The sequence below is a fragment of the Mus pahari genome, chromosome 7 (assembly GCF_900095145.1).
Source record: "Mus pahari chromosome 7, PAHARI_EIJ_v1.1, whole genome shotgun sequence".
Classification (NCBI taxonomy): Eukaryota; Metazoa; Chordata; class Mammalia; order Rodentia; family Muridae; genus Mus; species Mus pahari.
In genome coordinates this window covers 106069848-106091200 of record NC_034596.1, presented here as the reverse complement: position 1 = coordinate 106091200, position 21353 = coordinate 106069848, and the positions used below count along the sequence as shown (strand labels likewise).

The window sequence follows — 21353 nt, the reverse complement described above, 5'->3', positions numbered from 1 at the left end:
AACTAACAACAAAAGAGGGTGACAGACTAATTTCCCATATAAAAACATACAGGCAAAAATACTCAGTAAGAGACTTGCAAACCAAATCCAAGAACACATTACAAAGATCATTCACCATGGTCAAGTAAGTTTCACCCCGGAGAGGGTCAACACACTTAAATCAATAAACGTAATCTGCCATGTAAACACACTACAAGACACAAAGCACACGGTCACCTCATTAGATGCAGAGAAGGCCTTCGACAAACTTCAACCTCCCTTCATGTTAAAAGTCCTGGAGAGATTAGAGACACAGGGATATGCCTCACCATAATAAAGGCAGTTTACAGCAAGCCCAGAGACAGCATACACTTAAATGGAGAGAAACTCAAAAAGTTCTACTAAAATCAAGAAGACACGGTTGTTCACTCTTTCCATACCTAGTTGTGTAGTACTTGAAGTCTTAGCTAGAGAAATACAACTGAAGGAGATCAAGGGGATACAAACTGGAGAGGAAGAAGTCAAAGTATCTTTATTTGCAGATGACATGATAGTATACACAAAAGACACTGAAAATTCCCCTGGGAAATTCCTACAGCTAATAAACACTTTCAACAAAGTAGCTTTATTCAAAATTAACTCATAAAAATTAGCAGCCCTCCTGTATACACAAATGATAAATGGTCTGAGAAAGAAATCAGGGAAACACCACCTTTCACAATAGCCTCACATAAAATAAAATATCAGGGGTAACTCTAACCAAGCACATGAAAGATCTGTATGACAAGAACTTCAAGTCTCTGAAGAAAGGAATTGAGGAAGATATCAGCAGATGGAAAGATCTTCTGCAGCTAAACACATGGCCATCTTACCAAAAGTAAAAGATTCAGTGCAATCCCTTTCAAACTTCCAATGCAATTCTTTATAGATCTCGAAAAGAAAATTTACAGCTTCATATGGAAACACACACACAGAGGATAGCTAAACTAAATCATGAATAACCTAAGACCTGCTGGAGGTATCGCTGTCCCTAACTTCAAGTTGTTCTACAAAGTTTTAGTAAGAAACAAACAAAAAAAACCAAAAAAAAAAAAAAAAAAAAAACAAGCAAAAAAAGGAGACATGTTGATCAGAAAAATCAAACTAAAGACCCAGACTAAGTCCACAAACCTGTGGACATCTGATTTTTGATAAAGACACAAAAAATACATACTGGAAAAAGAAAGCATCTTCAACAAATGAGACCTCTAAACCTGGATGCCTGCATGTGCGGAATCCACTTAGACACATACTTATTACCCTGCACAAACTCAACTCCAAAAGGATCAAAGACTTCAACACAGTACCAGATACACTGAACCTGACAGAGGAGAAGATGGGCAACAGCCTTGAACTCACTGGCCAGGAAAAGACTCGGTTAGCACAGGCACCAAGATCAACGCTTAAGAAGTGGACCTCACAAAACCAAAATGCTTCTGCCCAGCAGGAGACACCAGCATTTGGACATGAAGCAGCCTATGGAATGCAAAAGAGTTTTACCAACTACACATCTGATATGGAGCTAATATCCAAAATATAAAAAGAACTCAAGAAACTAGATAACAACAACAACAACAACAAAAAACCAACCCAATTTTAAAAACATGGTACAAGATCTAAACAGAATTCTCAATAGAGGAAACTCAAATGGCTGAGAAACACTTAAAGAAATGTTCAACATCCTTAGCCGTCAGGGGAATGCAAACCAGAAGTACTTTGAGATTCCATCTTACACCTGTCAGAACAGCTAGGATCAACAGAACAGGTGACAGCTCATGCTGATGAGGATGTGGAGTAACGGGGACACCCATCCATTGCTGGTGGGAGTGCAAACTCATAAAGCCACTATGGAACTCACAGTGGTGTTTCCTCGGGAAGATGAGGATCCATCTGCCTCAAGATCCAGCGACCATAGTACATTGGCTCAACCATCTTGGTTGCTACTCTATTCTTAGTAGCCAGAAATTATAAACAACCTAGATACCCCTCAACAGAAGAATGGATAAAGAAAACATGGTATGTTTATACAACAGAGTATTACTTTGCTATTGAAAAAAATGACATCATGAAATTTACATGCAAATGGATGTAACTTGAAAAAAATCATCCAGAGTGAGATGTCTCAGACCTAGAAAGACAAATATGATTATGAATTCGCTTTTATGTGAATATTAGCTTTTAAGTAAGTGATAACTAAGCAACAATCCATAGCACCACAGAGGGTAGGTACAGAACAGACAGCTTTCAGCCCCATGCCCTGCTGTATGGAATGATCTCTTTACCATGTTTTCAAGTTGCTCACATGCATGATGGATGGTTATTCTGCCTTGCCCAAACCCAAATGACAGAGACATGACACCCACATCCCAATGCCTTCAGCAGTGCCTCTGTCCTAGAAATGCACTTTAAGTAATTTACCCATCATATCTCCTAAATTATTCAGAACATCCAGACATCAAAATAACTACACACACACACACACACACACACACACACACACACACAGGTTGTATATTGCCTAGTGCATACCTTAGCAGCATGCCACCATACTTACCCTAGAAGTTTCTGGCGTGCATTCTCCTGCAACTGAGCAATTCTTTCAGGCCCGAGATACTTGGATCCATTTGGCCCATCACACACTAGCTTGTTGATTGCAGCCCTGAGAATATTAATCTGTAAATGAATAGTGACACACCATGTGACTACATATAGCTGCATTTCATCCCACAGCAAACAGGCCACAGCACTTATACAGTATTCTGTAACTGGTATCAGTCAAGAATCTAGAGAACTAGTAGAACAACAGAAATAATAAAGAGTGATCAGGTCCCATAAGCCCATATCCAATCTCTCCGACACTTGTTACAGCCAAGAAGCCTGTGCTGGAACATTGCTACAAGTCTGGATGCTAGACTGGACTCATTTCCTACAAGCACCCCGTTTCTCCTCAAGGATCCAGGTCCAAGAACCACACTGAACTTTACCAGGCCTTCTCTGGTATGGGATGGCTTCCCAGCCTTTTCTTGCTTTACGAGACTTTGGCATCTTAGACATGTCCTGGTTAGAGATTTTGTAGCTCCCCAGTTTGAGTCTGTCATTGTCCAGAAGGGAGACACTGTCCTCTCTCCTGCACCAGAGGCCACGGTGCCTGGCTGGGGACTCTGCAGGCCTCCTGGCTTCCCTACCCCCTAGTTCATCAAGCCTCGCATGTCCTCAGAGACCCACAGAACCCACCTGAACTCCAAGTAATTTTGTAAGGGAGAACTGCTTTTTGCCCCAAGTAATTATTCAATCATTTTTCTTCCTAGACACATGGATATTTTATAAACTCTGGGTTATAATCCAATGTATTTGCTTCCATATATGTAAATCCAGCACATTACTGTTCAGGTCTGCCCACTGGCAGGGAGATTTCCCTTTCTCTGGCTTGTATGTGCTTGGATGCATCCTATTCCTGTGTTCTTCATAAGTGTCCTTCCTTCCTGGTGCTACAAGATGCTCTGGGCACCTACATTTCCTGCTCTATTCCTAGAGCAAGTAGTTTCTTCAAGGAGATCTGGGTCCCAACTTGGGTAATCCCACTAGAAAACATGCTGCGTGTCACCCATGCTCACTGTCCCACAGGGGCCACTTCTCAGCAGCTCGCCCAGAGCTGGGCATTGCTGTCAGCACAGACCTGTAACTGTCTCTGTACTTACCTGGCCCTGCAGGTACTAACCCTGGAGTTCACACTGGTGTCTCAGGCTAGCCTAACTTGCTTATTTGTAACTCGGCTCCTTAGTAAGAACTATGGTTCCTAAAGCCACATCCCCTTATATAACCAACCCAATAATATGGAAAACAGCCTCTGACCTGCTGACTTGTGCCTCCCTAACCCCAAAGCTACCAACTGCAGGACCGTGTTCCTGTGGAGCTTCCTCTGCCCCCCCCCCACCTTCCAGCCTCCCTTTCTCTTTACTCCTCTGACATGAGCATGTGTGACATTTGCAATAGTTATGCTTACAGTCCCTTTTCACACATGTACCTCCATCCTGGGAGACCTGACACCCTGTGTGCTGTGTATGCCATACATTACTATCTGAGGACACTGTGCCTTCATCTGCCTTCATCTCTCTCTCTCTCTTTTTTTTTTTAATATTTATTTATTTATTTAATGTAAGTACACTGTGGCTGTCTTCAGACACTCCAGAAGACAGCTTCAGATTTCATTACAGATGGTTGTGAGCCACCATGTGGTTGCTGGGATTTGAACTCAGGACCTTTGGAAGAGCAGTCGGCGCTCTTAACCGCTGAGCCATCTCACCAGCCCTGCCTTCATCTCTTTAATGTTAGGCTCCTAGGTGTCCCATGCAGTTATTTGCTCCCTACCTCGTGGCAGCCACTCATCTGCTTCCTGTACAGAATATCTTCTCACAGGCACACAAACACACACACACACACACACACACACACACACACACACCGTGCTGGCTAGGCTTATGTTAACCTGACACACAAACTACAGCTGTCTGACAGAAGGAAACCTCAACTGAGAAAGACCGCCATGAGATCTGGCTATAGGGCATTTTCTTAACCAGTGATTGATGGGGGAAGGCCCAACCCATTGTGGGTGGTGTGATTCCTGGGTTGGTGGTCCTAGGTCCTCTAAGAAAGCAGGCTGAGCAGCCATGAGGAGCAAGCCAGTAAGCAGCACCCTCCATGGCCTCTGCACCAGCTCCTGCCTCCAGGTTCCTGCTTGAGTTCCTGTCCTGACTTCCTTTGATGATGAACAGCGATGTGGAAGTGTAAGCCAAATAAACCCTTTCCCCAACTTGCTTTGGGTCATGATGTTTCATCACAGTAATAGTAATCCCAACTAAGATACACTGCTCTGACAGACCTGACTGTGTTTTGGGGAGGACTGTGGAAGGACTGTGGAACTTTGGGCCAAAGTTATCTGGGATTCAGATTCATTTACGATCATCTAGGCTCCCCCAAGGAGCTTGAGTCATTTCTCCAGCTCTGCCCTCTGAAGCCACACAGTTTGTCTTTTAGGCTCCAGCTGGCTCCACTCCACTGCTGCTGTTGTTTGTGGTGGTCATCCATGGTACTGACATCTGCACAACGCTGAGCTCTTCTTCGGTGGCAACTTCTTTGCCCGACCCCATCTGTCCTGGGCCCTCAACTGTCACTGAGGCTGCACCTTCACTAATGGCCTCTCCTGGCCACTGAGTGTGGAGAGCTCAGGGGATGTTCTGTGGGAGCTTGGAAGGTGAGCGTGTTGAGCACAGTGCAGAGGATGAAGGCCTGGCTGTGTGCAAAAGAGAGAGCCTTGGCTTTGAACTTTCAAAATGGAATTCAGCCGGGCGTGGTGGTGCACGCCTTTAATCCCAGCACTTGGGAGGCAGAGGCAGGTGGATTTCTGAGTTTGAGGCCAGCCTAGTCTACAAAGTGAGTTTCAGGACAGCCAGGGCTACACAGAGAAACCCTGACTCAAAAAACAAACAAAAACAAAAAAACAAAATAAACAAAATGGAATTCAAAGACTATCAGAGCCCTTTGCCATTCTGAATTGAGATTATTAATTCATTCTGGTCAGCTGGGTCTGAAAAGTCAGTCATAATCAATAAGAGGCAACAGTGAAGTGAAACACACACATTACTGGGACGCTGGTGAGCTAGAGCTAAGAAATTAGCAGTGCCTGAGAAGAGACCAGCATCACTGAGGAGGAATCTTCCGCGAAGGGTTTTCTGAAAGTCAGCACACACGAGTTGTGTTTCAGATACCAAAGTTGTACCTTGTGCTACACCTGAACTCAGAAGTGTTAAAAGTCCAGGTGTGGGGCTGGTTTTGAGAACATGAAGATATCATGGAGAACAGCCTGGACTTGGCACTGCTTGAGGTCAGGAGAGGCCACTGGTGAAGGCGCGGCCCAGTTGTAGGAGAAGATCCCAGCGTTTTGCAGATGTCAGCAGCATGGATGACCACCAAGAGCAGCAGTGGAGTGGAACCAGCTGGAGACAAGCTGAGAGTGCTGCAGAGGGCAGAGCTGGAGAAGCGACTCAAGCTCCTTGGAGAAGTCCAGAAGCCTGTGAGCGACCCCGATAACTGGACACTGAACTATCTACACTGCTGGGGCTTGGTTCCGCCTGCTTCAGGTTATGACTGTGCCCTGGTCCTTCCCTCCTGAAGAAGGTATTTCATTTGATTTTTACAGAAGCCCACAGCCAAAAGACTTTGACCTTTTTAAAAAGAGATTTGGGATTTTTAGAGAGATTTGTTTAAAGAAACTGACATTTTAATGCGTTTTGAATTCCTAAAGACCATGGAAGTTTTAAAATTATTTACATTTCTAACGTGAGTTCTTGGAGATGAATAAGAAAAGAAAGGTGTGGCTTAATAGTGATGGATTTGTGAGTCAAGTTGACAAGAGGTCAGCTCTGGCTAGTCTTATGTCAACGTGACACACAAACTAGTCATCTGAAAGGAAGGAACCTCAACTGAGGAAATGTCCCCATAAGACCCAAAGCCTCTAAGGCATTTTCTTAATTAGTGATTGATCAGCCCACGATGAGTGGTTTCATCCCTGGACTGGGGGGCCTAGGCTCTATAAAAAAGCAGGTTGAGTGTAGTGGTTTGAATGAAAATGACTCCCATCGGCTCATGGAGAGTGGTAGTATTAGTAGGTGTGGCCTTGTTGGGGGAAATATGTCACAGAGGTAGGCATTGTGGTTTCAGAGGCTCAAGCCAGGCCCAGTGGCTCACTTCTTCCTGCTGCCTGCAGATGTAGAACTCTCAGCTACCTCTCTAGCACCAGGAGACCCAGGTTTAATCTGGTAAGAGACCAGTCCTCATAGGGCAGCCCCTCTGCAGCCCATGTGAAGACCTCAGGCTTCCTGCCCACCTGCTTTGCCTCCCACAGTCACTGTCAGCGCTGCAGACTGGGATGTGCAAGGGCCCTCACCTGCATCTCCTCACAAGCCAGCCCTGCAGCCTCTCATTTGTTCATTTCCATCCTATGTTTACTTGGCTGCTTGTTTTATTAGTGACTATGCGGCTGGGTAATGTGCTATGGATATGGTCAGGCATGAAATAGGCACCTTTGCCTAGTATGCAGCTTTTCTTCATGGTCTTACCAGGATCCTTTACAGAGCAGGGCTGATACAGGGCAGAGCCACTGGTGGCTGCTCTCCAGGCTGGGCAGAGCCGAGTGGGGCTGGTTGTCTCTTTACCTCCCTATGTTACTAGCGAGGAGGAGTTCATAGTGAGATCCATGCACAGGGAGACAGTGGAGGAGAGGAGAGTGGAGGCCACTGAGAAGCGGCACTGTAGAACAAGCCGACTAAGGAGTGGTCCTTCTGTGCTGGCAGAGACCACCACGGGAAGCAGGAAAGCATCCCCACACACAGCCTGTGATTAACGCTAAGTCACATGGGTGCAACAGCAAGTGGAAGGGAAGAATGCATGAGTCTGCCACTTACCTCAACGATGTCCTCCACGTTGAAGCACACATCAAAGGCCAGCTCGATGTCATGCTCTGGCAGGATGGGGGCCTCTGTAGTTGAATTCCATCCCAAACCACAAAGGACCCCAGTGTAACATTTTCCATCACGGTCAACTCTGAAAGGCATTTAGAGGAGCTAAGCTAAGCCACCATTTCAAGGTTGGATACAAGACTGGTAAAGTTACCTGGTGTTTTTCCTAGCACCAGTACTGTAACTAAATTATGTGATTCCTCAGTTTTTACACAGAAATACAGGTTAAACGTCACTATAAGGAAGATAATTTAAGTATGCATTGTTGGATAGTTGATCACACTGTGAGACTGTCTACTGGAAAAACCTGTTTCTAGCTGTGGTGTGGCTCAGCCCTAGCACACTCCTTTAACCCAAGAGCTTTCTGTTTGTTGTAAATAGGATTAAATAAAGTCAACCATAGGTCAAGAGGTGGAGCAAGCAACCAGCTGACAGGAAGTGAACACAGGAAAAGACCATAGAGAGTGGGAGGAAGTCAGGAGGATGGATAGAGAGATGCACAGGAAGTGGGAAGGAGGGACTTGCAGTTAGAAGGGTTTCTAAGCCGGTGTGGAGAAGGACAGGCTCTTTCCTTCTGGGGCCTCAACTGAGGAGGAGGGTCAGCTTGGTGCTTTCTCTGCCTCTCCATGTTAGCAGGCTTCACCCCAGCATCTGCTCCTCAGTCTCCATTTGTTAAAATCGAATGATTGTGATTGTGTTTTAAAAACATCAATGAATATTAACAATGTTGGGTTTCTTGTACAAATTTTTATTTCATGTATATGGGTGTTCTGCTGTGTCTGTATGTGCACCTCATGCATGTCTGGTGCCCTCATCTGTAACAGAGGGAGTTACAGATGTTTGTGAGCTGCCATGTTGGTGCCAGGAACCTCCAGAAAAGTAGCTAGTGCTCTTAACCACTGAGCCATCTCTCATCCTTAGTGCTGTGCTATTAATTCTGTCCGGAGCAGAAGGGATCCTGTGAGTAAGTAAATGAGGGCCGGAAACTCGAATTTTGAGTAACCTGTTTTATAGACTAATCACAGAGGTGTTTCTCAGGCCCAGCAAGAGGATGATGCATAAAGGCCCGCACTGCCGAGCCTGGCAGGCTGAGTGTGACCCCAGGAGCCCCTGGCAGCCTGAGTGTGACCCCAGGAGCTCCTGGCAGCCTGAGTGTGACCCCAGGAGCCCACATGGTGGAAGGAGAAAACAAACCCCTACACATTGTCTACTGAACTCCATGTGTGCACTGTGACACACGCACATGCAAAATACATATAAATGCAGTAAAATGGGCTGGAGAGAGGACTCAGCTGGGAAGAGCATTCACTGCTCTTGCAAAAGACCTGAGTTCTGTCCCTAACACTCACATAGCTACAATTTTAACTCCAGTTCCAGGGGATCTTACATCTTCTTCTGACCTTGTCTGACACCAGGTATGCACATGGTGTACATACATGAGTGCTGGCAAAAACATGCATGTACATAATAGAAAAATCAATTAATATAAGTAAAAATATTTTCTTAAATGCAATAAAAATTAAAAATGTTTCTTTAAATTCTACATGCTTCTACTTTATTAATGTAACTTACTATGATTTGAATTTATATAAAATCTTTTTAGAACAGAGGTAATAAGAAACCAGGAGTGACTATCAAGTTTTTTTAATTTATTTATTTTATGTATATGAGTGTTCTCTGTATACACCTGCATACCAGAAGAGGTTATCAGACCCCATTACAGATGGTTATGAGCCACCTGTGGTTGCTGGGAATTGAACTCAGGACCTCTAGAAAAGCAGTCAGTGCTCTTAATGGCTGAGCTATCTCTCCAGTCCCTATTTATCAGTTAGAACAGTATAGCGCCCGACCTCCCTCCGCCCCAGGTTGTTCATTCAATTTGTTTGTCTGAGATAGGGTCTTGCCCAATAACACAGACCAGCCTTGAACCTGCTATTCAGTTTAAGGCTAGCTCTGAACTCACAATCCTCCTGCATCAGCTTCTCAACTCTTATGCTTTACATATGTGTGCCATGCCTGTGTTCTGCTTTATATGTTAATAACGTAAAACTAACACAAGCAGTTCTCTGTGCTTTGAATCCCAGTCTCCCCTGGAGACCCCTGTAAAGTTTTAGTTTGCTGCCTGTAGTCCTATGGGGAGGCGATGGGGTCTCTGGCTCTCCGAAAGCACGTTCTTCAAGAGTACCAGGACCCTGGCCCCTCCCTTGCCTCTGCCTACTTACTGCCTTGGGTGGCTTTGCTCTGCCATGTCTCCATCCTAATTTTCTGCCTTACCACAGGCCCCAGGCAGAGTTGCGTGCACGAGGACTCAAGACTCTGACACTGAGCTGGGACACCTGCCACCCTCACAGCTGTTTTCCCAGGTGTATCATCATAGTGACTGCCCTGGCTGGTTTTATGTCAACTTGTCACAGCTGAAGTCACCAGAGAGGAAGGAGTCTCAACTGAGAAAATGCCTGCATGAGATCCATCTTGTATTAGTCAGGGTTCTCTAGAGTCACAGAGTCTCTAGAGTCTCTATATAGTAAAGGAATTTATTGATGACTTACAGTCTGCAGTCCAGTTCCCAACAATGGTTCAGTAGTAGCTGTGAATGGAAGTCCAAGGGTCCAGCAGTTGCTTAGTCCCACAGGGCAAGCAGGCAGAAGAGCGAGAGCTAGACTCCCTTCTTCCAATGTCCTTATATGGTCCCCAGCAGAAGGTGTAGCCCAGATTAATAAAGGTGTGTGCCACCATACCTTTAATCCCAGATGACCTTGGACTCAGAGATCTCCCTGTCTTAATCTTCTGGATTCAATCACTACTGTGTCTCAAGATCTCCATACCAAGATCCAGATCAGAAACTTCTATCTCCCAGCNTCCAGATTAGGTTCACTGGTGAGCCTTCCAATTCTGGATTGTAGTTCATTTCAAATATAGTCAAGTTGACAACTAGGAATAGCCACTACACAGCTGTAGGGCATTTTCTTAAGTAGTGATTGATGGGGACGGGTGCAGCTCATGGTAGGTGGTGCCATCCCTGGGCTGGTGGTCCTGGGTTCTAGAAGCCAGCCAGTAAGCAGCACCCGTGCATGGCCTCTGCACCAGCTCCTGCCTTCAGGACCCTGCCCTGTGTGGGTTCCTGTTCTGACTTCCTCCAACGATGGATAGTGATGTGGAAGTTCCCCAAGTTTCATCTCAGGAACTAAGACAGTGAGCAAAGGTGGTGTGGTGCGTCACTCCACAGTGTTAGGAAGCCCACGATGCTGACACAAAGCCTAACGGTGACAGCCTAACGTCACAGGTCTCTGTGCTCGAGTCTCTGAAGGAAACCCAGGCTGGATAGAGAGCTGCGGGCTATCGAGTAGTTCACCTCTTTGCTTCCTAGTTCCTGTGGGAAGACAGGCTGACAGGGTTCCTCACTGGCAACTGGCCACCAGAAAGCTTCAACTCTCATTTATAGCTTGTAGACAACAGGATGCCACTTTTATTTACTATTCCATGTTTCTAATTTCACGTCACGTGTCTATTTTGTTTTGTTTTTGTTTTTGTTTTGTTTTGGTTTGGTTTTGGTTTTTTGAGACAGGGTTTCTCTGTGTAGCCTGGCTGTCCTGGAACTCACTCTGTAGACCAGGATGGCCTCAAACTCAGAAATCTGCCTGCCTCTGCCTCCCAAGTGCTGGGATTAAAGGTGTGCGCCACCACGCCTGGCTACGTGTCTAGTTTTAATTAATATGTTTTGAATAGGTTTGGTCCCCACAGACTCAGGGGTTTGAATGCTTGACCCATAGGAGGTGGCATTATCAGGAGGCGTGGCTTTGTTGGGAGTAGGTGTGGCCTTGCTGGAGGAAGTGTGTCACTTTGGGGGTGGGCTTTGAGATCTCCTATGCTCAAGCTATGCCCAGTGTGGTACACAGTCCCCTTCTGCTGTCTATGGATCAAGATATAGAACTCTTAGCTCCTCTCCAGCATTATGTCTGCCTGGACACTGTCATGTTTCCCACCATGATGATAATGGACTAGCTGCCTTAGTTATGGTGTCTCTTCATAGCAGTCAAGCCCTAGACAGCCTGTAATGCTGCCTGCTCCTTTCCAAGTGTTTGAGCTGCTCTTTGATTAAGTTAACACCCAAGAACAGATGCTCTTCTCCTGACAGTGGGGTCCACACCCAACAAGCCTGTGTGCTAGTAACTCCTATTGTCACTGTGACAAAATGCCCAACAGAAATGACCTGAGTGAGGGAAGTTATCCAGGTTCAGTTTCAGGGGAGCTCAGGAGAGAATGGCGGCTGGATGTGCATGCTGCAGCAGGCAGGATGCAGAGGAAGCAGGCCAGACCACAAGTTGGTATTGTCTTCACAGGCCCGGCTCCAGTGATCTCATCCCCATCATCTCTAGGCCTCATGACCCAACGGCTCCACATCTCCCAGACCACTGCCATGTGAGCCTGTGGTACACACTCAGACCCCAATCTCCACATACTCCAGACCCACAATCTCCCAGAGCAGTGCCATCTGAGCCTGTGGTACACTCCAGACTTAAACCGTGACAGCATCCCAGCTGAAAATGCCTGCAGTGGAAAAAGCATTGATCACAGTGGGCCTTCTGAATACCACAGCACATGGTGGCGTGTCTGCCATGACACTCAGGACTCAGGGTCACCATACTACCACAGCAGCCTGGAGCTTGCCAGCATTACTAACCAGAGAAACAGAACAAGTGTTACTTTAGCATCACCACAAAATTAAAACTTAAGTTGAAGTCTCCTAAGTCAGGGGCCATGAGCAATACGCAATGCATAGAATCACACTGAAGCACAATGTGAACCAGAGCAGGAGGGGCCCCAGCCTGACTCCTCCATGTGTGTTTTCCACTCTCTCCCCCACCCAGAAGTCTGCACACAGACGAAGTGGAAGCCCACACCTACCTCAGCTCCATCACTGGTGCGAACAGCATGCTGAGGAGCGCTGGGAGGCCTGGGATGTGCGGCATCAGGGAGGTCTCTCTCAGGAGCATGGTGGACCCTGCCACGCGGAAGAAAACCAGCACAGCACGCTTAGGCCACTGTTCCCAACCCAGCCGGCTCATCTGCAGTACGCAGCTTCTGCTGAGCCTGACCCAGGGTCCTACCGTGGCTCCTGTGCATTCTACACACAGACTCATGACCATGCTTAGGTATTTACTCATGAAGAGAGAACCCACTGAGCTCCGCTTTCTTCAGTCTCTTGTTAGATCTTACCAGGATATCCTACAGCCAAGAACTTTGTAGCCAGGCATGAAGAAACAATAATCACTGAATTCCCATATCCTTGTATAAAACAAAAAGTAGTAATACTTTGTTTCTTAAATCTGCATTGGGCACTGCACTCAGGAAATAGCTTAATGAGAGTTGGAGAGATAGCTCCGCTGTTGAGAGCGCTTACTGCTCTGGTCAGGACCCAAGTTCATGTCTCAGCACCGACAAGAGGGCTCATCGTCATAATCATCTATAACTCCAGTTCTAAGAGATCTGATACCTCTTCTGACTTCCATGGGCTTCTGTGTACACACATACATACACACAACACACACAGACATGCAACACACACACACAACACACACAAACATTTTCTTAAAAGGGACAACAGCTGATGGAGTGAATACACACACACACACACACACACACACACACACACACACGACTTCACCACTGATGTCAAGTCCAGGCAAACGAGAGACAACAGGTAACAGAAGCCATCTCATTACCGGTCTCGTTAACTGAGAGTGAAGCTGCAACCAGCATCCTCTGGTGCAGGTCGGCAGGGCTGTCACTGATGACGACAGAATTGATGCTCTCCTTCTCAATCCACACACATCTGGGAAGAAGCAGCAGGGCACAAGCTGTCGCCCCACTGGCCAGGTGATGGAGCATGCCAGCCCAGAGTGAACCTCAGAAGATGGTGGCACAGGCAAACCCAGGATCCACACAGGCCCTGGGCTCCTCTTTGAGTCAGTCCGTGCCCTTCCTGTCCATACCCTTAGGCACTTTCTACAGCAGCTCTCAAACCTGCTTTTCTATGCTTGCTCTGTCAAGGCCTGTAGCCCTCAAAGCCTCTGCCTGCCTTCCAGCAGAGTGGTCTCCGCGTGGCCCATCCAGCCTGCCTCACCACCCACTGCCTCTGAGCAGAGATGGCTGTGGCTCTCTACAAAGCCACCTGTCAGCTCCTTGTCCACCACCATTGCCTCTTTGCCCCACTTCTCAAGGTGCCCCTGAAGCTGCTGGTGTCTACACCTCTTCTCTGGCTTCGGATTACACTGGGAACAAGTCTCACAGGCCTGCTCTTTCCTGAAGACCATTCAGAAGGTCGCACAAGGCCTGGCATCTGCATTGCTATCAGGACACCTATTCCTCATCCCCGGAAGAATTCAGAGAAGCCAGTGTTTGCCCAGAGTGGGCCTTACAAAATGCACGAGGTTAAAGCTTTTCAACTACTCTGGATACTCTTGAAATGAGACTCAGGAAACCTGCCTTATCAGTCACCAAGTCTGCAGCCCCTTCTCCTTCCACCCAGTAACCAATGTACTTAGCTCACTCAAACCTCTCACAAATACAAATTCTCCAATCTAGTCCTACGCAGTGTCACTGGTGTCTATCAGTCCTCACCCTTGATCCCCCACACAATACCACAGCAAATACCCTGTGGCCTTTGGGACTTAGAAGGCTCTGGAAAGCCTCAAGTGTGGCCTTCAAAGTATAGCCAGGACCCCCAGATACTTCCATGTATCCCAGGCCCCTGTCAAAACCACTGTCACTAATTTTCTGTCACCATTCAACTATGGTATTAGTGAAAATGACAACTGCATCTGTTTCCCAGATCATAACTGTCCCAGAACACAGGTCCCTCAGCAGTCCAGACACAGAGGGAATTCACTGCCTGCTGAGCAACAGCTCTAACCAGAACAGAAGAAACGCAAAGCTGTGCACTGTTTTCACAGGGAGGGAATCAGAGACATGCTAAAGCAGTCTTGCAGCTTATATACAAAGTCAGATAAGTCTCTTGTGAAGGCTACAGATAAACAGAAAATATTTCATAGGAAAATTAGTCATACCTGAACTTGGATATTCTGGTCAGACTATGGCACTTCAGCTCATAAGGGTTAAAGGGCCCATGGAGAACAGCCTGCATACACAAAATATATGTTACCAATACACAATAAGCCACTCCGTATAAATGGTGGCAGTCCCAAAGTCAGCTGAGGCTTTACAATGACATCAGAGCGTGGTGCCACATACACATCCTCTCAGAAAACGCAAGTCAAAGAACAACGGAAAACAGCAGACGCAGGCAGAGGCCGAGTGATCCCCAGCTGATGCCCAGAACAACAGACTGGAAAGAGAAAGGGAGGGGGAGAGGGTATGAGAGAGAACTCAAGAGGAAACCGCAGGAAGAAGGAAAACCGACATGGACAGCTGAGCCCAGGGCAAACCGTGCAGAGTGAGCACGATCGAAGACACGTTTCACACGGCTGGCTCACCTTGCAGTTTGGAGCACCCAGCCGATTGGAAGCAAAGCTCTCCAACAGAATTCGTATGAGATGCTTCTCGTCGTCCTTCATAGGAGAGGAGACAGAGCCGTCCGGCATGGTGTCCACTGACTTAGCAAAGAAACCCTTGAGGACTTCGTAGCTTTGCTGACCAGAACAAGAAATGGTTATTGTGTCAAAGGCAAGAACTAAAGCAAAAGCATGAATCTCATATCAAAATATTTCACAGATCTAATCCTATTCCTATTTGAATGCCATGAATATGCAGGGACACAATTTTATCAGGTTCATTTAAAATTCAAACAAAAATAATGACTAACTTCATTTTCCAACATAATAAGATTTTAGAGAAAGAACTGTTTTGTTTTTTCAGAAAAGAACTAATATACATTAAAAGCAGGTACTTTAGTAAGTATTTGCAGTTGACAGAGCTCATTTTAGAAAGCCACACTGGTCAAAATGCAGAGAAGTCATCAACCCCGCTGGTGCCCCGCCCTTAGGCTCAGGGAGCACTGTGGAGATGGGATGGAGAGACCAGAGGGCCTGGAACTCTGCTTTAAGGTTGTAACTCCTAGAAAGGAGAGGGAAGTCACAACCAGGAAACCTCGACAATATGGCTGCCTGAAGACGACCACACCATGGACACACTAACTTGGAAAGAGGGAACTCACGGGGCCCCGCCTCTAGACAAAGAACTACAGGAATGAATAACTCCAGAGAGAGGAAAACGCCCCCTAGTTGCTTCTCCAACACAAAGTGATGAGTGCTGACAACATACACATCTGAGCCACAGTGAAGGTTGTATTTATGCATTCATATTCATATGTAACAGGAGAGAAACAGGCCATGAATGTGAGAGGAGTGGGGGGAAGTATGCAGGAATTGCAAGGAGGGACATGGTGTAATCGTATTTTAATTTCTAAACATTTGCAAATAAAAAAGCTTAAAAAAAAACAAAGTTAAAAGAAAATCTGAAATGCTTAATATATATGACTTGCTTATTGAGTACCTCCATTGTAGAAATAATTTTTAGAATCCATTAAAATTTATACAATATTTTCAAGTTAATTTTCATTTCTAAAACAAAAACAATTGACTAGGAAGCTGCCAAAATAGCATGCGCCCACCACAATGCAGTCCCCAGAGATAAAGACAGCACTCAGATCAGCGCTCTCCAACCTGTGGGTCGTGACCCTTTTAGAGGTTGAATAACCCTTTCACAGGGGGTGCCTAAGACCATCTGCATATCAGATATTTATATTATAACCATACAGTAGCAAAACAGTTATGAAGTAGCAATGAGATAATTTTATGGCTGGGGTCACCACTGGTTTAGACATTCAGAAGACCAACCAATGAGCACCCCCACGCATCACCTACCCTGTGCCTCCACATCACACAAAGGAAGAAAAGTGGTGCACCCACTGTCCCCTCCCAGTCTGGCCCGGCCTCGACAGCACACACGTGCTCCACAAACAGACACGGTTCATACTTTTGACTCATAGGACTCCTCTGCGAGCTCAGCATAGCCCTCCCTGATGAGAACGTCTCTGATGTTGACAGCATCCTGGGCCCCCGAGTATCGATACACATCCACATGCAGGACGCTGTGTACAATGGAGAACACCTTCACCAGGAGAGGGCCGCTGCTGACCAGGGCGGTGAAACGCCCGTTGGCGCCCCCACTCCAGTGCTCTCCACAGATAAGAGACTTTGCTGATGGTTGCATTTTGCAAATCTTGAATTCCAAAGCCTGCGGCAGAAGGAAAAGCACTGAAACAGGTTCATAGATGGACAAAACACTAATGATAACTTCTCCTGAGATGTGGCTTTGTTAGTCAACATTCCTAGAAAAGTCCAGAAAGCTAAATAAACATGGCTTCACTTCTTTTTTTTTTTTTTAATGTATTTTTGTTTGTTTTGGAGAGTCTCACTATGGTGGCTGGCTTAGAACTCACTATGCAGTCCAGGCTGCCTAGCTCAGGTGATCTGTAGTTCCCTCTGCCACCCAGTGCTAGGATGACAGTGTGTGTCAGCGCCCCAGGCTGCCTTCCTTTGTCATCCACTGCACTATTTTAAAGGGAATTTGAGTGTGCTCTTTGGGAAGGAGTATGCAAGTCTAGGTCTCAAGCTACACCAGTGCCAATAGCCTGAGCTAAGAGCATAAGAGGTCTCTGTGGTCTGAGTGAGAACCCCCCCCCCAAGGATGCAGTGGTCTGAGTGAGAACACCCCCGTCCTGCAGTGGTCAGAGTGAGAACGCCTCCCCCCAGACTGCAATGGTCAGAGTGAGAACGCCCCCCCCCCCAGGCTGCAGTGGTCAGAGTGAGAACGCCCCCCCCCAGGCTGCAGTGGTCAGAGTGAGAACGCCCCCCCCAGGCTGCAGTGGTCAGAGTGAGAACACTCCCCCCACCCAGGTTGCAGTGGTCAGAGTGAGAACGCCCTCCCCCCCCCCCAAGGCTGCAGTGGTCAGAGTGAGAACACCCCCCCCCCCCAGGCTGCAGTGGTCAGAGTGAGAACACTCCCCCCACCCCAGGCTGCGGTGGTCTGAGTGAGAACACCCTTCCCAGGCTGCAGTGGTCAGAATGAGAACGCCCTCCCCCTCCCCAGGCTGCGGTGGTCTGAGTATTTGCATGCTTGATCATCATGGAGTGCAACTTTTTTTGAAAAGCTTGGGAAGATTTCCAATCTTGTGTGGTCTTGTTAGAGGAAGTGGGGTTTCAAAAGCTCACACCAGACTTCCTCTGCCTATAGATGAGGATGCCGCGCTCATCTCCTTCTCCCGGCACCACACATGCCTGCCATGCTCCCTGCCATTATGATGCACTAACCCTCTGAAGCTGTAAGCCAGCCCCAACTAAATGTTTTCCTTTAAAAGTGGCCTTGGTCTCTTCTCAGCAACACAACAGTGGCTAAGACAGCACCACTGAATTAAAACTATTTTCTCTTGCTCAAAGTCAGATCCTCCATTCATTCTGATTTTCTCCAAGACTAATGTGGCAGCGATAGCTATGGTGATATAATTTTTAAGAGTAGATGCCACATGTGGCTAGTGTGAGCCATCCTTGTCTGTTACGGACTCCGGCTGCCATGGCCACCTCTAGCCGGTTTCCCTTTGTGTTCGACACTCATCCCAGGCTTTTCTCAGTCTTACCTGAAATGGAAGCTCCAGAAACTGACAGGGGATCTCCCTCAAGAGGTCTAGGTCTACATGAGACCTATTCCCATAGTCTACAAAGAACACCTACAAGACAAAGGAGACAAGTGCTCGACAGAGCCTCTACAGGGCCTTTGCAGCACAGGGGCATGGAGTGGCCTTCTCTACTTCTGCAACTATGTACATGAGACTCAGTCCACATACAGATAGAGAAAATTCCTTATATTCTCATTCTTTCTTTGCGGGGGTGGGGGGAGATGCTAATTCAAATCCACAGTTAGAATCCTTTTATTCATTATTTGGAAATTTTACATTCTAAACCCCGATCACATTCACTTCCTAGTCCTCCCAGGTTTAACACCCCCTCACACACACACACCATTGTGATCTCCCCCAAAAGAAAAAGAAGAAAAAAATACCATGTCCAATTTGTGTTGCCCAGATACTCAGTGGAGCACATTTAAACCCCCAGCAGCCAGCACTCAAAGGACACTGAGTCCTTCCCCACCCCTGCCAGAAGCCACCCACTGTGAAGAGCCACACTGCAATGTCCAAGAGCTCTCCTCAATGGCTTTCTGTCTAGGCTGCTTCTTTCTTTTGGGGAGTGACTGTGGGAAGAGGTCATTACAGATGCTGCTCATGTCTCTTCCACTCCCATCCTTATAATAACCACTCTCTATGTCTTTGCACCATTTATTTGTTTGTTTCTTTATGGTTTTTTTGAGACAGAGTATATCTATGTATGAAGCCTTGGCTGCTCTGGAACACACCATATAGATCAGGGTGGTCTTGAATTCACAGAGGCCTGTCACTGCTCCCATGCCCCAAGTGCTGGGATTAAAGGTGTGCACCACTGCTAATAACTTTGTATTTCATTCCTTGTTAAAGGCAGATTTTCTGATTTTTATATGTATGTAGAGCCACATGTATACACTGCCCATGAAGGCTGGAAGAGGGTGTCAGATCCCCAGGTCTGGAGTTACAAATGATTATGAGCCTCCATGTGGGTGCTGGGAATTAACTTGGGTCCTCTGAAAAATCAGTCAGTGCTCTTAACCACTGAGCCATCTCTCCAGTCCTAAAATTTTCTGTAAAATTCTAGGCTTATTTCCTTTCCTGTTAATAGAAAAACATACCTCAGCAGAATTTCCAGAAACATAAAGAATTTGAGCTCTAAAGTAGCTTTCCTTGTTGTAATCAGTAAAAGGCGCCAGACAGACCAAGTCCGGATGTGGGTGGATAGGCAGAGGGACCAGCTCCAGGCGGTTTATCTCCGCTGTCAGTTGTTCCAGCAGCTCTGCACTCCTTTCGTCGATCCTGTACCCCCAGAAGTGCCCCACTTCCACCACCTGCCGGGGAGAGTGTGGGCGCACATAAAGACCACTGATGGGCCACAGGACCCATCAACAGGCTCATTTCTGTCAGTGTCCTTCCATGGGTCCCTAGCAGCCTCTGTGAAGCAAGTGAGGAGTTTCTTGTCAGCAATGGGTGTGTGACCACAGGCTGCCCTGAGGGGACTCTGTAGCCCAGGTCCTGAAGGCTTGGAGGGGGTCTAGATTTAGTCCAGATAAGTCAATACCACAGGGCCTCCTGTGCCCTCAAAGCTGCTGAGTCCAGGCGCAGGGCCAAGTGCAAAGCCCACGAATAAGAACAGCATGTGAGGTCGGGCAGAGAACAGCTGACGTTGTATAACACCCTCTGAACAGCTCAGACCATGGGAGCCACGGGAGCTACGGGAACCACGGTCAGCATGTTCCCACTTGCCTGGATTCCAGATCTCTACATGGAATTCCCAGTGAAGTGTAGCTGTAGATTTACTAAAAAATAAACATACTTGCTTATATATTTTTTTGTACTGGGGTTTGAACCCAGGGCCGCATACATGTGAGACAGGAGCTCCACTACAGATTTTCATCTGAGTCTATACAAGTTATTTTAAAGAAATAAAAAAAAAAAACAAATAATATTTCAACACTAGTTTTGTTGATGTAAACAATTCTATAGCATATGTCATGCTAACTAAGTTTTTAAGTATTTTTTATCTTGTCTGTTTAGGTTTTGGTTTTTTTTTTCTTTTCTTTTGAGATAATGTCTCAGGATGTAGTCCTGGCTTGTCTAGAACTCTCTAGAAAGACAAGGCTAGCCACAAATGCACAGTGGCCTGCCTCTGCTCCCACAGCATGTTAAATACTTTAATTTTGATTCAAGAATGAAGTCTCGCTTTCCTGTTGTCTACATTCTACCTTGGCGAGCACAGCCATTACTGCCCAGCCAGATTCTCCACGAGGAGCTGGCTCAAAGGGCACATGATGAGCCTGCCGCATGACCAGAATCTTCAGATGTGAGAGTGGGAAAGGCTCTGGGACAAAGTGGGCCACTCTCACCTCAGTGACATCAATTGTCAGGAGGAGGTCTGCAACTGTGCGGGGTCTGTCCAAGGTGTTGAAGGACACCTGCATGGGATCCACCGTCTGCTTCTGGAAGTCCACATTCACCCTGAGTGACACGAGTTTGAAAGTTAAGAGTTGGGTGGTTTTATTCCCTCACGTGAATTACCACCCATTCCAACATTTCTCGCACTAGAGTTTGGCTCTTAATCATTCCCCAAAGGTCTATGGAGTCACTGTCGGGTGGCAGTGGGTCTTTGGTAGGTAGAGCCCAGGCCCCAATTAACAGAACCAGCCAACCACGAGCTAAAACTTCTGAGGCCATGAGTCAAATTAGCTTTTCCTCTTGCAAGCTGATCACCTCACGTACCTGTTACAGAACAGAAGTGACCTAACCAGAAAGGTTAAGCTTGATCTCAATGCAAAACAGAATGTTTGATGACTTACTTGCCTGTCCTGGAAGTCATGAACACCCTAATAGTTATCCCCGCCCCTCCAGGAGTACACCCTAAAAGACAGAATATCTGCTTTCAAGAGCATACATTCTAAATCTAGGGCCTGCAATCCTTTTTACTTTTCTCATTTTAGAAAACTAACTAGAAAACAAAGCACTCCACTGTTAGAGCGCTTGCCCGGTCTGTACAAAGCCTGGGGTGTGATCCCCAGCACAGCATAAACATGCTGTGTGCCCAGAACTTAGAAGGAAGAAGGGGCTGGAGGGACGGCTGAGTGGTTAGCACCAATACTGACTGCTTCTCTAAAGGATTGGAGTTCACC

At 46.7% G+C, this 21353-nt stretch overlaps 1 protein-coding gene across 1 annotated transcript in view; it reads right to left on the bottom strand.

Annotated features, from left to right (window-relative positions):
* Positions 1 to 21353, bottom strand: part of Tdrd9 (tudor domain containing 9) — a 91210-nt gene that overhangs the window by 9405 nt on the left and 60452 nt on the right. The window contains exons 25-34 of the mRNA XM_021202190.1: positions 20574 to 20685; positions 19326 to 19538; positions 18187 to 18276; positions 16527 to 16787; positions 15026 to 15181; positions 14600 to 14670; positions 13256 to 13365; positions 12438 to 12534; positions 7479 to 7617; positions 2573 to 2691 (exon numbers count right to left, since the gene is read on the bottom strand). Of these exons, the coding sequence (XP_021057849.1) occupies positions 2573 to 2691; positions 7479 to 7617; positions 12438 to 12534; positions 13256 to 13365; positions 14600 to 14670; positions 15026 to 15181; positions 16527 to 16787; positions 18187 to 18276; positions 19326 to 19538; positions 20574 to 20685 (1368 nt within the window). The remainder of the gene's footprint in view (positions 1 to 2572; positions 2692 to 7478; positions 7618 to 12437; positions 12535 to 13255; positions 13366 to 14599; positions 14671 to 15025; positions 15182 to 16526; positions 16788 to 18186; positions 18277 to 19325; positions 19539 to 20573; positions 20686 to 21353) is intronic.